At 36.7% G+C, this 17,751-nt stretch overlaps 1 protein-coding gene and 1 long non-coding RNA gene across 4 annotated transcripts in view; one reads left to right on the forward strand and one right to left on the reverse strand.

Moving 5' to 3' along the window:
- cables2b (Cdk5 and Abl enzyme substrate 2b) overlaps window positions 1-17,751 on the forward strand; it is a 50,695-nt gene that overhangs the window by 20,349 nt on the left and 12,595 nt on the right. For 2 of the 3 annotated variants that reach the window (XM_087306591.1, XM_087306592.1), the window contains exons 2-5: window positions 4,261-4,353; window positions 9,688-9,765; window positions 14,712-14,820; window positions 14,992-15,145. In XM_087306591.1, coding sequence (XP_087162717.1) covers window positions 4,261-4,353; window positions 9,688-9,765; window positions 14,712-14,820; window positions 14,992-15,145 — 434 coding nt within the window. Of the gene's footprint in view, window positions 1-4,260; window positions 4,354-9,687; window positions 9,766-12,731; window positions 12,982-14,711; window positions 14,821-14,991; window positions 15,146-17,751 lie in introns of those variants that run through there. The other variant, XM_087306593.1, reaches the window with a different exon arrangement.
- LOC147831221 (uncharacterized) overlaps window positions 21-17,751 on the reverse strand; it is a 113,881-nt gene continuing 96,150 nt past the window's right edge. Inside the window, exon 4 of the long non-coding RNA XR_015523206.1 lies at window positions 21-2,392. This is a non-coding gene — a long non-coding RNA (uncharacterized LOC147831221). The remainder of the gene's footprint in view (window positions 2,393-17,751) is intronic.

Consider the following 17,751-nt stretch of genomic DNA (forward strand, 5'->3'; position numbering starts at 1 on the left):
GTAAATAAAAATTTTTACATATACCATAGGAACGATATAGCACAAAATGTTAGCCATTTTAAAACCTTGACTTTTCCAAACCGCAGTATACCTTGAAAAAGTAAATCATCCCATGCCCATACAACACATAAAGTTGTTTATTTATGTGTTTGCAGGTTTATTTGCTTTTTTCTGTAAACTCTTGACATAATGTTAAAAATTAACATCTGAAAATAGAAACAAAGCAAAATAACACAAAAATACAATATCTTGTACACTACCTGACAAAAGTCGTCATCAATCCCAGTTGATCATTTGGAACAGTGGCAGAAAGTAGATTTTTCTGCTGAATCATCTCTTGAACTGCATCCCAATCATCACATATACTGCAGAAGACCTATTGAAACCATGGACCCAAGATTCTCATAGAAATTTGTCAAGTTTGGTGAAAGAAAAATCATGGTTTGGTGTTACATTCAGTATGGGGGCGTTCGAGAGGTCTGCAGGGTGTATGGCGACATCAACAGACATTTGTGCTGCCCATTACATTACAAACCACAGGAGAGGGCAAATTCTTCAGCAGGATAGCGCTCCTTCTCATACTTCAGCCTCCACATCAAAGTTCATAAAAGCTAAGAAGGTCAAGGTGCTCCAGGATTGGCCAGCCCAGTCACCAGACATGAATGTTATTGAGCAGGTCGGGAGTTAGATGAAGAAGGAGGCATTGAAGATGAATCCAAAGAATCTTGATTAACTCTGGGAGTCCTGCAAGAACGCTGTCTTTGCCATTAAACATGGCTTTATTAATAAGTTCTTTGAGTCGTTGCAGTGATGTACAGTATGGATGCAGTCGTCCAGGCTCATGGGAGACATACACAATATTAGTTCTTTTTTCACTGCACCATGACTTTATATTCTATACTGTACATTATTTCTGTTAGGTGACAAGACTTTTGTCTCAGCAAAGTCAGACCTTACTGTCCTAAGTAAATCATTCAAAATTAAGCCATGATGATATTTTATTTTGGTAAAATAAGTGTAATCTAGAGGCATTTGTCTTTCATATAAGCCACTTCTGATACAAAGTGATCAACTAGAAGTCAAGTTATTATTTGTTGTACCTAAAACTTGGATAGGCGACACAACTTTCGGTAGGTAGTGTATAAAAATATAAAAACACAACAAAAAACAATGAGATAATGACAAAAAAGCTATTTAAAGCTATATACATGTACACTTTTAAAATATGTTCTTAGTTTCTTACTTTTTATGTATTACAGGTCCTGTGTCATAGTGATTGAAAAGCCAGTTATAGTCACATTATGTAAGTAAAATGTTGAAGTTGAGTGGGCAATGAGCTGTAAGGAAGGTGCAGCGTGAAACAGGTCCTGTCCAGTTTTATTAGCCACAATGACGCATTCCCTTCAGGAGGGAAACAGTCATTTGACTCACACTTCAGCCACATACATAGCACGTATAAAGCAGCACCTCCCAAGAAATGACCAAACAGTGCTTGACTCAACAGGAACAAACTGGTGTATAATAATAGATGTACAGGTATGGGCTAACATGAATCCTGTGATTGCTGGTTTTTGTGTTTTGTTTTGGTTCATTTGTTTGAAGTCGTTTGGGGTTAAATACCAGTCTGCACTTGAACTGTTTTGACTAGTGCACCGATGTCGCCATTGAGTAGCATGTATGTTGTGTAGAATTCAGGTCGAGACTTACGTAACAACTCCGAGATGAGATGTAGAACTTCATGAGTAATAGTTTAAAGATTGCGGTCTCGATTACAACACCCGTGCTATAGAGCTGCACGATATTGGAAAAAATCTGACATAGTGGTATTTTGTTTTGCTGCGATATATATTGCAATAAGAGTATAATTTCACTAGGTAATTTGCATAGTTCTATTTGGAAAGATTTCATGAATTTAGATCGACTGGGATGATCTGCAAATACATAAATTACTGTATAATAAATTACAATATAACATGCACAAATAAAAGTTAAATAAACAGTGCTTTATGGTTTTCTGGGGAGTGTAGCGGATGCACTTTTCACTGGAGAGTTGTTCAAATGAAATACATTTCTTTCTATGGTTGTCTGATCACTAGATTAGACTAGTAAATGGCATAAATGGCACACAAGACTAAGAACTCCAATCTGAGAGTGTCCGCGTGTACAAAAATTCAACAATCAATCAAGTGTAAAATAGCACGGTCAAGTAATATTTAATCATATTTTTGTCTTTTAATCTTTAATAATCTAATATAGCGATGTGACAATTGCAGATACACACAATTTTGATATTGATGCTCAAACTAGATATTGTTCATTCATTCATTTTCTTGTCGGCTTTGTCTCTTTATTAATTCGGGGTCGACACAGTGGAATGAACAGTCAACTTATCCTGCAAGTTTTTTTACGCAGCGGATGCCCTTCCAGCCGCAACCCATCTCTGGGAAACATCCACACACATTCACACACACACTCATACAACTACGAACAATTTTGCTTACCCAATTCACCTGTACTGCATGTCTTTGGACTGTGGGGGAAACCGGAGCACCTGGAGGAAACCCACGCGAATGCAGGGAGAACATGCAAACTCCACACAGAACTTCGCCCTGTTCGGCCCTACTATGTAATAATATTCTTAAATGAAAATGATTCAGCTGTGTCTATTAAAACTCTTATAAGTGTGATCGCCAAAAATATTCACAGTGACTGATACAGAGAAAGCAGTTGGCATTTATAGGTATTTTCTACATCACAGTGTGGTTTTTCCTGTTACAAAAAGTCATGACAGAAATACTGGCATACAAGATCATAGTTTGGATATAAGTACATCTGTCTGTCATAGCAATTAAAACTGAGGATAACACTAAGGGCCCTATCATACACCCGGCGCAGTGTGGCGCAAGGCGTGGCGCAGTAGTCTTTTGGTAGTTTCAGCTTGGCGCAAGAGTCGTTTTGAGGCGTTGCGCTACACTGTTTAAATAGCAAATGCATTAGCGCTCATTTGTGCGCCCATAGGCGTGCTGGTCTAAAAAGGGAGTTGTTCTGAGGCGGACCGCTGGCGCGTTGCTATTTTGAGAATCTATAATAGAGTTTTCATTAGACCAAAACAAACCCGGTCTAAACTCCGGCGCAGAGTTGCGACTCGCTTACGCACTGCTTAATACGCACAAGAGAGCAAGAGGCAAATATCTTTACATATGAAAAAATGTAAATATTAAGGATATATATAGTATATAATAAGAACAGATATAGAATATAAATATAAAGGATTAAAACATTACAAAACATATTATTTTCTAGCCTACATAAATATGAAAAATCACTGCTTTTATGTCTTCTTCATCTCGGGAGGCTTTTTCAGTTCATTCATAACAATTTGCTTTTGTATAATGTTATTATTATTAGCAATATTATTTATTATGTCCATATTTATATTTGTTTTGTTAAAAACAAGCTTAGATTTGCCCATCTGTCAGTTTTTAGACCATATGGGGCACAGCATGTGTTTTAGGATATAACTCAGGTTTTTGAAGACATTTTGTTATTATTATTCATTTATTCGTTTGTTGGAATTTAGAACTGAATTTTTAAATAGTTTTGAAACGAATATTTGCGCTTACCACCGAAAGTATTTATTTATAGACTAATTGATGTCTGTGCGTAAAGGTTTCCCTATCCAAGAGCGAAAGTGAAAGTAGTTCCATTATCTCTCATTCTCACGCAGTAGATGCTCTGTTTAACAGTTTCCTGTTAAAAAACTGTTAACTGTTTGCTTGTGAAATGCTCATTTTTCCACTTAGACTTACTTTGTGTCCTGTAAATAGTGAATGCGCTCTTGGCGAGACGCAGCTGACTCTTAAAGGGAATGGGAGATGAAACTGTAATTGGTTTATTCTCAAAACACACCTATAACTCATTAAGAAAATAAACTCAACCCTTTTAGACCATGCGTCCTGGCGCAAGGCAGATTTCCCGTCTTTAAATTAGCAAAAACGCGTCCTGACACGCCCTGAAAGCGGTTGCGCCTTGCGTTTTGCGCTCTGCGCATGGACCGTCAAAATAGAGCCCTAAATCTGTAATGTATCAATTACATTGTTACACTAGTAGGTGGCGACTGTTAAATGTACTTAACATTAAACAATTCGCAAGATTAAAAAAAACAAACTTCAAAAGCCAAATGTGAATGGGTGGCTAAATGATTTTCTGCATAATTTTCAAACGTGTTTCATTGTTTTACCCAACTGTGTGTGTCCTCAGGAGCCGGAATGCGTCTGGTTCTCCTCGTCCACGCTCTATGAAGAAAATCCACTTCATCAAGAACATGAGGCAGTATGACACCAGGGGCAGCAGGTGTGTATATTCACCTCTCTGTGTGCGTGTGTGTGGCTTTTTGAGTTGTTAATGCCAGTGATAACAGCACAGGGTGTGTGTGTGTGTGTGTGTGTGTGTGTGTGCGTGTGTGTGTGTGTGTGTGTGTGTGTGTGTGTGTGTGTGTGTGTGTGTGTGTGTGTGTGTGTGTGTGTGTGTGTGGGTCTGCTTTTCCCACACTTGTCTTGTTTTCCCTTATCTGTGCTTAAAAACAAACATTCTGCCTATCGTCTTCATTCTCTTCTCAGTTTGGCAAGAGTCCATTTACACTTGCTTTATGATGCAATTTGTTATGTTAGGAGGATATCATATCTGACAGTTTATACACAGATATTGAACACACATTTTGTACTCATTCTACTTGTACTCATCAAACGGACCATGTCTTTGAAATGTAAAGGCAGATTTTGTCTAACAAAATGGTTTTAATTTTAAAAAGATAGAGAGGATGAATGATAAAAGGATTAAGATAACAGTTTCTGCAAAAATAAAAATCACAATAAGAGTGTTAATAATAAAATTAATAATACTTATTAAGCTTAGATCATCATAATATTAGGGATGTAACGATTCACTGTGAGCTGGTTGAAAATCGCTTAAAATATGTGACTATTTAAATCGATAGAAATGTTGAACGAATCACAATACATTTTATATGCTGTGTTTACAGGCGCAAACTCACTTTACCTGCACTTTAGCGGCAGGCAAAAGGAGGGGCGGCAGAGTAAAATGACTTTGGTGAAATGCGCCACACACTACACCAAACTGTGTGCAAATACTGCAAAATGATGTTTAATAACAGAACAATGAATATAATGCACATAAACACAAAAGCACAGTGAAAAACTCCTGTCACAGACGTCTATACACAAAAACTATTAACAAGCCAAACCAAGTGGACCGGATGATTTGCAGCTGTGCTTGCTCTGACGTGTGCTACAGAGATTACACAGTGCATCAGTGTTTTTATAGCAGATAGAAGATAGAGAATTTTTTTTTCAGACTGAAAGAGAAAGTTGTTCTGTTACAGAACCAGGTATAAGTTTATTTTTGCCCTCTCCTTTTCAAATTAGTTTATGTGTATTTAAATAATTAGCTTATTATTATTATTATTGAATATTTAAAATGTTCAAGATTATCTATTCTTAAGTATATCTGTTGTGAACACCAGCGATTCACAACAGAATCACTAGCAGATCGCTAGGAAACACGCAGTTTGCTGGAGAACTACAAATCTGACGGTATATGGACTACAAGTTCCAGTCATGCAACACACACAAACACACCTGCTCCAAATCTCTATTGATTAGACTCACACCGCTGATGCTGCTCATTGACTGATTACTCCACACATATCGTCACCTTGGAATTATAAGGTTCTATCTGCGTTCAGAATGATTTTGAGATATTGAGCTTCAAAGTTTTTGCATTCCATAGCAAACATTATGTGTGTAACATTTGTTTTTTTAAATAAAAAGTCTTAAAATAAGGATGCATGCAACGCACGTAGCTTTGCATTCATACTCCTGTGCGCTGTTTCTGTTGCTCTGCAATAACATTTCCAAAATGGTAGTTGGCAGTGAGGTGTTAATGTTCCTCTGTGAGTTTCTTCGCTGGTGTTTTGTTTTTTCTGTTTTTTGTTTTTTGTTTTGTTTCATTTATGTACAAATGGTTTAAACTCGTTCATTTTGAGGCAGGAACCGGCAGACGTGCAACAACATTAACCATGAGGTAAACACAAAACAAAACTTAACATCCGGAGCTCCTTCACAGGACTTCACACTTGTAAACAATCGCTCCATCAGCTCGCGCGGCTCAAGGCCCCACCCACACTTGTCAGCGATACCAAGCCGACCAATCACAGAGCTTGCGCTACGCATCGTTGCGATGTGTAGTTACATTTTTATGCCAGAAAACATAGATTTTCTGATATTATCTTTTAAAAATGTAAAATCCCAGCACAGTCACAGTTTTAGTTTGTTTATATTAATGAGTCTTCTTTAGTTTGTATTATACTCTTTTTTATATTATTTATTTGTTTTTAAAATAGCAAATTAGTTATGGTAGTAATATATATTACTTAACAAAATATGTGCAGCATTTAAGGAAAAAATGAAAGGGCTTTTCACCTTAAATTTGTTTTAAATAATTTAGTTTAAAAATTGTGACTAAATCATATCATGAGATTAGTATGGTGAATCGTATCGAATCTTAAGTTAGGTGATTACCCTCCTCGGAGGAGGACACACACACATTACCCTACTCGGAGGAGGACACAACACACAAACACACACATTACACTCCTCCTCGGAGGTCTGTAAACAAAGCAGCACGCTTCGTGTATCAACGTGGCTTTACACGCTATATAAGAATATAGCGAGTTAAACTGATACAGAACACGTTGTTAAAAGTAACAAATCACAACTAAATACATTTGCAAGCTAGAGTAAACGAGACAACAACTTTAATCGCACATACTTACACTTGTGAAATGGAGGAAGAAACCGATCCATGTTCTGACATAGTCCATCAGTACTCTTTACTGATCCTTCCTTTTAAAAACGGCCGATGATCAATTCTTTGTAAGTGTGTGTGTGTGTGTGTGTGTGTGTGTGTGTGTATGTGTGTGTGTGTGTGTGTGTGTATGTGTGTGTGTGTGTGTGTGTGTGTGTGTGTGTGTGTGTAAGTGTGTGTGAGTGTGTGTGTGTGTGTGTGTGTGTGTGTGTGTGTGTGTGTGTGTGTGTGTGTGTCTGACTTTTTTCTGTGTTAGAGGGCGGGGCAGCAGGTTTAAAATCTCACGGGTTTGCGCGCAACTACTTGTGTTTCGTGGATACGTCATCGCAAAACACCCAATGACTCGTTATCAAGACGACTCGTTTGAAGCACTATGAGTCAACACTTTTATAGATGAATCAACAGTTTTAAACACTGTACACTTATAGATTTAAGCCTTAGCTAGATATTTCACTTCACTTAGAGCTGTGTTACACACTACGTGGAAGGGCATTTTTAAAAACCCATAATATGAGCTCTTTAAGGATTATGTGACACTGAAGAATTTCAGCTTTACCTTCACAGAAATACATTTTCAAAGCTATCCAAACAGAAAACAAATAATAAAATGTAACATTTTTTAACAACACTTATCTGAAATGTGTTGAAGCAGAACTTTTCAGCACAAATTATTTTAGAAGCATTTATTGAAGAATGACAGCAATAATGAACCCAACAATCAGATATGACTTTAGACTTGCATATCTATTAATTGGAGCTTTAGCACAGAGTCTGCTCCGCGTTAGGAATGACTGGATGGGATTTGTGTTGTTCTCTAATGGAACTGGTTGTTCTCCGTGAGATCTGGCCCCATTCCATCCAAAGAATGAGAGCTATGTTTACTAAAGTCCCATTATAAACTGCCCCAAATAGACCACGGTCCATATTTTCCGCTTGTGTTCCCAGGCTTTGGGCTTTCACACACAAATACGCACGTACCTACTCACATTCACAGGGTCACAGACAGGGCCAGGGCGGGAGAAATAAAACTGATAAGATATTTTCCAGTACAGTAGATGATCAGCGATCCTGATAATCCTGGTGTTCAGTGACCTCATCTATGGAATAAACACAGATGCTCAGTATTATAACTAAAAAAGGCCAGCTAATGCTGTGGGCTATTAACTGTTCACTGTGAGAAACAATAGAGCACTATTCCAGAATTCATCATCATTGATGATGGTGTGCTATGCAAAGTCTTTGAAGTGATATTTATAAATGACCAAAAATGAATTGGCTGATAAATTACTCGTTGCCATCCGAGTTATATGTGCTATGCAACAATGTGTTATGCTAACTCGATTAGAACGTACTGTCCGATAACTGATTAATTAACCAATAATTTTTAATGTGGATAACAATAGTAAACTATGATAAACTGCTAAATGTAATAAATTCATATAAATATATTATTTGTATTCATAATTAAAGGAAATAAAAGATTGTAACTCTCAAAAGAACCAACGAAAAAGCTGTTTTAAATATACTCAAAACTGATGTATCTAAACTATGTGAAATATCAACACAATTTGGATCTTAACTGACATTTTTCACCTGTACCGCATGTCTTAGGACTTTGGGGGAAACCGGAGCACCCGGAAGAAACCCACACGAATGCAGGGAGAACATGCAAACTCGACCTTCTTGCTGTGAGGCGACAGCACTACCTACTGCGCCACTGCTTTGCCCTATATATAGGGCATATTATATATATATATATATATATATATATATATATATATATATATATATATATATATATATATTTTTTTTTTTTTTTTTTTTTTTTTTTCATATTCCTTAAAAATCTGTGGCTAATAGATATTCATTTATTTGTTTATTTTTCTTCAGCTTAGTCTCTGATTTTTCAGAGATGATTAGTTTTTTTTTTGCTTTCTTCGTTGATTAAGTAAAGTGACCAGGTAATGCAAAAGTTGACATCTAAATGGATGTTTTACTGATTGTTTCCATCTATCAATATTGATCAATCTGCAAAGGCAATCAAATTAATACTAATACATAATTATACAAATATATATATATATATATATATATATATATATATATATATATATATATATATATATATATATATATATATATATATATATTTAGGTAAACTTGAAGTATAAACAAGAATAAAACAATTCAAAAAGCCAAATCCTACCAACATGAACAGATCTGCTGCCTGAAAATTATTTAAAAAAGCACTACTTGATATAAAAATAAAAGTCTGTTGCTGAAATAACCAATAAAATTATTGACGTAATTGCCCTGACTCACAGTCACTGTCATTTCTCTAGCCATTTCTTTACTGTCATGCAGCCGTTGATAAAGGAAATGTCAGAAAAATTCTCTAGACTGCTGCCACAGAGCATCAGTTTCTTCTCAACTGCCATTTAACCACCCTGCCACATGTCTTGGGTTAAAATGCAGTCCATATATCCACAGCCTACCCAAATTTCACCACACTTCCTGTCTATTTGTGTGACAGAAGTGAGAGAGAAGTGTTCAGTGAGGCAGATAGTGCAGGTGTTTTGCCTTTGTGTGTGTGTGTTTTTGTGTGTGTGTTGGGGGGGGGGGGGGGCATTTATGTGTTTCTAAGGCTGTCGTTTGACCCCTCTGCTGTGACAGCTGTTGTGTTTGTTTCTGATCTGAATGTACAGAGAGATTACTGTGTGGTTTGTGTGTTGAAATGTCCTGTCTATGTGTGAATGTGTGGTAAATGTGCGCTATGTTAACTAGCTTGTGTTCACATTGTAGGATCGTGTTGATATGCGCCAAAAGGTCTTTGTGTGCTGCCTTCTCTGTGCTGCCATATGGAGAGAGCTTCCACATCAGGTACTTGAACACACACGCACACACACACACACACACACACACACACACACACACACACACACACACACACACACACACACACACACACACACACATGCTTGAATATTGAAATGAAAAGGTATTTTTCTTTGGTTATTGGCAGGTGCCATTAATGCCATGTGCTAAAGCAATCTCTGTTACACCTGATGGCTTTTTACAATATAAAGTAATGCCTTTTGGAGTACACAATGCTCCGGCAACATTTCAGAGGTTGGTAAGCCTGGTGTTGGGGGGTGCCAGGATGTGACGTGTATCCAGTGACATAGTTGTTCATTCAACAACGTAACAGGAACACATCAATCAGATAAAACAGGTTTTTCAGTAACTGACTTAAGCTAATTTAACTGTTAATTTGCCCACATATGCAAAAACAACTGGAGTTTATTTGGGAAAGATTGAAGGTACCAGTAAATGTCAAGATTGAAGCTATCACCTCCTTCACTATCTGGGAATGGCAGAATATTATCATAGTTTTTGCTAAAACTTTTCGTCAGACCTTGTTAAGTAATATTGTCATAAACTGTGTAGTTTAACACAATAAAAATAAATAAAATTAATAAAAACAAGTTACACAGTTATCACAGTAATTTTCACATATGCTACAACCATACTAAACCCTCTTTTGAATCAGGTGTGTGTCACTGTTCATAACAGATAAATATATTTTCTGTGCTTTTAAATTCACTTAAATTTTACAGTTAAAGGATTAACTGTCATTTACACATATGTTTATTGTAAAAGCAGTGGAACTATGTTTATATTTCTACCTTGCATAATGTACAACTTCTAGAAAATTATTGTATGTTATAATAACTCCATCCATATGAGTGGTGTATTTTATAATGCATATGCAGTATTTATTGTTTGTAAAACTATTATACTTCAGTTTCATCATATCATTCACAATGACTTACATGTGATTCACACGGGGCTTTAGCATCAACGCTTGACGAAGCGCCTGTCTGAAGTTAAGACTCATGCGATTGTCAAAGCATCGTCAGCCAATAAAAAAAGTTCTCAAACGGCTACTATCTGAGCTGGGGAATTTGCAAAAAAGTGATCTGATATGGCTGACGCTTCCTTTGGCGCTTGAAAGTTGAGAAATTGCCAAATTCTTCATGGGTTAGGGTTAGACAATTCAGTACGGAAACGCTTGACATCACCCATTTTAAGTATTTGGGAAACGTTGACGCTGACGCCCCGTGTGAATGTTGTGTGAAAAACACAAATTTTCGTTTTTTTTGTTTGTTGCAGAAAGATATAGTTTACCTAAAAAAAATAAAAATAGAAAATAAAACATTCTTACTATTTAAAAGGTTAGTTCACCCAAAGCTGTTATCATTTACTTATTCACCTTTACTTTTCACAATCTTGTTTAACATTACTTTTTCTGTATATTTTGGAAAATTCAATTCAATTCAGCTTTATTTGTATAGCGCTTTTACAATGTAGATTGTGTCAAAGCAGCTTCACATAAATGGTCATAGTAACTGGAACAGTGTAGTTCAGTTTTTTAGTGTTTAAGTTCAGTTCAGTTCAGTTTAGCTCAGTTCAGTGTGATTTAATCATTACTGAGAGTTCAAACACTGAAATGTTGATACCAGCAGCCGTTGACTTCCATACTATGTTTTTTTCTACTATGGAGGACAGGGGTTACGAGTGAGAATAAGAACATTCTTCAAAATATCTTCTTTCATGCTCAGACACAAGGTTAAGTAAACTTTTTTGGGTGAACTATCCTTTTAAATAGTAATTTTTGTACATCCAGATGGTAGCTGTAAAACAAAAAGGTGTGTGACTATCAGTAGTTGTAAACAAGTTGGGACCCCCTGGGGGGTCGCAAGACAATGAGAAGGGGGTCGCTTGGTGATTTCCAAAAATGTCATATTTTATTAAACCATTAGAATTATCATTTCACACATAACCTGCAGAATATTAAATAGTTTTTAACTTGTAATGCCTTATATATATGCTTAATATTTAATAGTTACATAAACATGCAAATAAAGTCATCAACCTTCCATTGGATTGCGACCCCTGGGGTTATTAAACTAGATTAACATCACCGCAATAGCATTAGTTGCAGCAGATTGATTTTACAGTACAATGTTAAACTTTATGGCACTCACATACATTAAAAATAAAGGCCACAACTGAACAAGGAGGAAAATCTGCTAAAGTCTCCAAAGTTAAACCAAGAATAGTCTTGTGCTATAAACATTTTGCTCATTAAGTGAGATTAAATTAAATTAAACATAAGAATAATGATTATAAAAATAGACAGTTGAACTTTTTTGTGCTGTCAATAAGCTTGTATGGTTCCTTTTGGTGTGTGTGCACTATTGTGTGCAATATCTGTATGCTTATAACCACCTCCGAGCATAGAGGGGGTCGCAAGTCACTGGTGTTGTTATTTTAAGGGTCGCGGGCGGAAAAGTTTGAGAATTCCTGATCTAAACGGCTGATTCATTGAATCGTTTATTAAGACAAGTACTTGCCACCATCTTCTATATTTTGACAGATACAAAACACCAGCACAAATACACGATTAGCAAATTATTGTTTGATTAACTTTACATTAAAACTCAAAAGTTCTCACATTTATTCAGAGCTATGCTAAAAGAATCATTGGTGGAATCATATCAGATGGAGAATCGTTCAGTGGGAAAACTAAAATCACAAGCCGAATAGTTTCTTGTGAACGATTGTGAGCCGTCACCATTCATAGCTGTCACTGATTTGCCTAAATCTCAAATAGAAAGATAAACTCATAGAGAGATGCATTAAGCTGAATGTTCCTTCAGTGGGGTTCCTCTGCTTTCCTCTTGGGGATTCGTGTTCAGGGTTAGATTCAGTTGAATAGGGCAGGGAGGAATTTTTCCCACATCCTGGAGCTGGACATGGCATGACACAAACTTGACCCTCTCTTCTTTCCCACCCTCTACGTTATGGCTACAGATATGCTTAAAGAAGCATTTGGATATTGGGAAACTGTGTCTTTTACCTCATATTTTTGGGAGATGGACATTACACTGCCATGTTATGTAAGGGCTGTAAGTCTGTAGATAAGGGATGCTGGAGGGAGTAAATATGAAGAGCAGTGTGCTGGGAACAACACTCGTACTTACTTCTATCTCGAAGGAAATGCCTGATGATTGAGTTCTCGGATTGAATTTGGTGAGTTAAAATTGACCATTGAATTGGCTTCGTGTTGGAACTTGTTTGTTGCCTTTTTCACCAGACAGTGTTAAATTAAATGAGATGAACATGTCTTTCTGTAAACAAGGTTTTTCTTAAGCGCTTTTATTTGAAAATAGCTTATAGATTTTCGTGTATTTTAATCGTGGAGGTTAGAAGTTATTTAGGGAGGGTAATTCCTCAAAGCATTTGATTGGACAGCTTGGTGAGTGCTAAATAAAGTCAGAGATGTCGGCATGTTTTTCTTAGAAGAGCATAAAAAAATGCTCAATTTACACACATTGGCTAAAATTAAATAGTAAAATTATGACATCATTTTCTCACCCTTTACTTGTTGATATGAGTTTGACATGCTAAAATTACTTGATTTAGAGTTTAAATTATCTCTACATGCCTCCTTATTCATTTCACTTTTTGTGTGCCGTGTATTAGCTTGCTCAATAATCATGAACAAATGGGTCAGGGTTTCATATATTACAATTAGTTTTCATAATTTTCAGAGCCCAAAATGAAGGATTTACCCAATTTATCTCTGACCACACCATAAATAAACAGTTAATTATTTCTTAGCCACAAATTTTAAATGTGTGAAAACATGGAAATATAGCTGAATACTATAATTTTTATTTAACAAAACATATGCATAGTCATATGTCCTGGCTAAAGGTCACAGATCACCAGTTAACTACACATAAATGGGGAGTTATTCTTCCATTAAAGCAATGTAATTGTAAATAAAATGATAATTAAACCATGTTAATGCAAAAGAAAGCGGGTAAAAAACATACTGTGTGATAATGAAAGGATGATCACACACGCATGGTTAATGATAGACCCATAAATTATCTTTTCAAAGAATGGTTAAACCGAAAGCTACTGGCGCTGCTTACAATAAGTCAACTCTGGAACTCTTGAAAGCAGCAAGACTGTAGGTGCATGTTTCTACCTTTTTGTTTAGTCTATTTGAAAGAGAATCGATCGCATCAGTTGTGTTTCTAGACACAGTTGCTTCACAAAAGGAAACGGGAGCGCGCACGCATTATAAACAGTCGCGTGCATCACCATCAGCTGTTAGCGCGAGTGATTATCCTCTTATTCGGTATTCACCTGCTTTGCTCGCGCGAAGTTGCGAACGCAATTATTTTTGTCAGTCGTGTTGCTTCTCGATCGCCTGTGCATGCATATTGGACCATCCTTATTGTCGAACCCTGCTTTTAAGAATTATAACCTGGGAAAATTATTTTCAATCAGCCACAGTGGCTAGTAGGAGTGTCTGTCTTACATTCCACCGCCGAAATCTACCCGCATTTGGGGGGTGTTAATGTAAAGCCCTGTATATATATCTCAACAACAAAACTGTGGCTAGTGAAAATGGCAAGTGGCCAGTAACGTTGAAAAACTACCAGCCACAGTGGTAGTTTGACTGGTGGTCAAAAAAGTTAATGTCAAGTCTTGCTTACAATGTTATTATTTTAAAATACAACAAGAACATTTCCTGTGTTTTTATTTTATTTAAATGCAAGTCGTGTGAAGATTAATCCATATTATGTTTTGTTTTAAATAATATTTTACATCAATGTCTGTGCATCCTTTTTCTTTTGATTATTATTATTATTATTATGATTATTATTATTATTAATAATAATAATAATAATAATAATAATAATTCAACAATTGAAAATAAGCATCTGTCCCTGTGTTTGTGTCAGTGACCCACTTCTGGATGCTCAGCGGAGGAGACACTCGTCGGGAGGGATCTCCACCACTCTAGAGATGCTTCCCGGGCTGGAGGGTGTGGAGCTGGGCCTGTACGGCAGGGTAAGAGTCTTTCATCCTGTCTCTGAAGCTTTCAGTCAGTCAGAGAGTCGACCTGCTCAGGAATGACAGCTTTATGTATGTCTTTATTTGATGCACCCGGGAGGTTAAAGTGGCTGTCAGGATGTCTCAGCTTGATAGATGGCTTGTTCTCTGCTCTTGTTTGTTGTACAGACAGTGTCGTACGCTCAGTTCCTGTACCCAACTAATGCTCTGGATCGTCACAAACCCTCGGTGGATCTGACTCTACCCCTGCCCTTTTCCAGAAACAGCATCCCTCGCAGTTATCCGTCCTCTCGCCTCAACAGCACCGTCGGACTGGACCTGGGTATGATACACTTACACAAACACCAACATTCTGGAGCTTTTTAGTAGACACAATGATTTTTTATTCTGTAAGAAGACCTGTTTGCTGTTTTCATTATTGGGAAATGAATACTCAAGGGTTAGCTCATCCAAAAATGAACATTTCCTCACTTTCAGCTTAGTCCCTTTTTATTTATCTGCCGTCGCCACAGCTGAATGAACCGCCAACTTATCCAGCGTATGTTTTACACAACGAATGCCCTTCCAGCTGCAACCCATCGCTGGGAAACACCCATACACACTCAATCTCACACATACACTGCCAATTTAGCTTACCCAGAAGTTTAACAAAAGAAACTCAAACAGGTTTGGAACAAGTAGATGATAAGAAAACAATGGCAGAATTTATTTTTAATAGGGCTGTGCAATTAATCGAAAATCCGGTTTCGATTACAGCTCATAACGATTATGAAAAACCATTAATCGAGATAAACGATTATTCCATCATATACCGCCTATATCCAGTTCCACGTGAAAGTGACTGAAAGATGTGCTGTAATGTAACTTTTGCAGCATGGGATGCGCATCATTCATATTTTTTAAAATCGCGAAAGAGCACGTACTGTTGTGTGTGTGTGCGCGCTGCGCTTAGCCTCGGACAGGTATTGTGTGTGTGCTTGTGTGTGACTGTGTGCGCGCGGTCCGCGCTTAGCCTCAGACAGCACACGCACATCTAATGCCATCCTAATGCGAGTGCTTTAATGTTCAATATATGCACGTTGTTTAGTGATTATTCATATTAATCCTCATTTGTGTAATAAACAAACAAGTTGAGAATCAAAAAGACACGTGAAAGAGAAACCATATCGGAGCTATTCACTATTCTTAAAGTGACAGCGTGCGATATTCCTGCTGCTGTTTTTATTATTAATCAAACAACAAAAGGACAAAATCCACTCGCTGCTCTTGACTGAAGGACGTTTTTTTCTTACAGTGAAGATGCTTAAAACACAGTTTAAACAGATTTAATAGCTAATTTCTAATAACTGATTTCTTTTATCTTTGCTATGGTGACAGCACATTATATTTTATTAGATATTTTTCAAGATACTAGTATTCAGCTTAAAGTGACATTTAAAGGCTTAATTAGAGTAAATAGGCAAGTCATTATGTAACAGTAGTTTCTTCTGCAGACAATCAAAAATATATATTGCTTAAGGGGGCTAATAATATTGAGCTATTAAAAAAGGTTTTAAAATATTTAAACGTTTTTTCTTCTAGCTGAAATAAAAATAAGCCTTTCTCCAGAAGAAAAAATATTATAGGAAATACTGTAAAAAATTGCTCTGTTAAACATAATTTGGGAAATATTTGTATATGAAAATAAATTCTCAGAGGGGCGAATTATTTTGACTTCAGCTGATAATCGTTTTGAATAATCGGGATCACAATTATGACCAAAATAATCGTGATTATGATTTTTCCCATAATCGAGCAGCCCTAATTTTTAATAGAACTCTTTAGTAGAACTAACATTAGTAGATCTCTTTAATACTATTCGGTAAAGATGGTTTCAAGAGTTCACACTTAGATATTGCTTGATAATATTAGAAGGTTTGGCATGCTGTCCCAGGAGAGAACCCTGAGGTGGAAGTTAATTGAGCCCAGGACTCCCACCTGGTTGATGAGCATGTAAGGGAGTACGAGATCAGGTAGTTCTCAAGAGCTCTGCCTGGTAAAAGGAGGAGATAGGGTGGACAGGGGGATTTTTTAAATAACAAAGATGAGGGAGTAATACTAGAGGGGCTATTTATAATGAATTTTGATTCATTTGTTTGGCTTACTAATGATTACGGATGGGACAACAGCCACGATCAATCAGATCACTGTCAAGGTTGGTTGCTAGAAAAAGGACCCAGTTGCAGCAATGAACTATACAAAGGGGTTTATTGACAGAATAAGGCACAAGTAGACAGACAAGGGAATAACAAGGTCCAAACGGTAGGGGCAACATCACAGGGAAGCCAGTGGTAGAGACAAGATGGTTCCAAAAATGAACAGCCAGCCAGGAGTAGGAACAACAGTGATCAAAACCATCATGGAGCAAGCCACATAAACTCCAGACTGGCAGACCAGGGAGGTCAGGACACAGGATAGGACTGGGAAATAAGACAGGAAGCAAACATGCAGCAATAATATATAATAAAACTAAATCTAAAATAAAATCAAATATAAAAACTAGAAGAGATGGACTGACTTGGGCAATCTGATAAAACAAAACTAAAGACTTCTAGAATCTTAAAGAAAGTAATTAAACAAATCAAACAACAAATAATAATCCACTACTAATAAGACTGGGACTGACAGAAAAATGAAGTAAATACTAGAAACAAACAAAAGAAAGTAGTAGTTACAAACAAACAATAAGTAGACAAGTGAACTAAAATAGGCAAGACCAAAAGCTCAGTAAAGATACAAGGCAAGGATACAAGACAAGCTCACGTGGAACAAACAAGCTAATAACTGAGAACACACAGCACATTATATAGAACGAAACACACGTTAGACGGGTAAAAATAAGCAGGATAACAAGGTCTAAATTAGAGGGCGGGGTAATTGAAAACAAGG

This window comes from Danio rerio, chromosome 23 (genome assembly GCF_052040795.2).
Source record: "Danio rerio strain M-AB ecotype USA chromosome 23, GRCz13ab, whole genome shotgun sequence".
Taxonomy (NCBI): domain Eukaryota; kingdom Metazoa; phylum Chordata; class Actinopteri; order Cypriniformes; family Danionidae; genus Danio; species Danio rerio.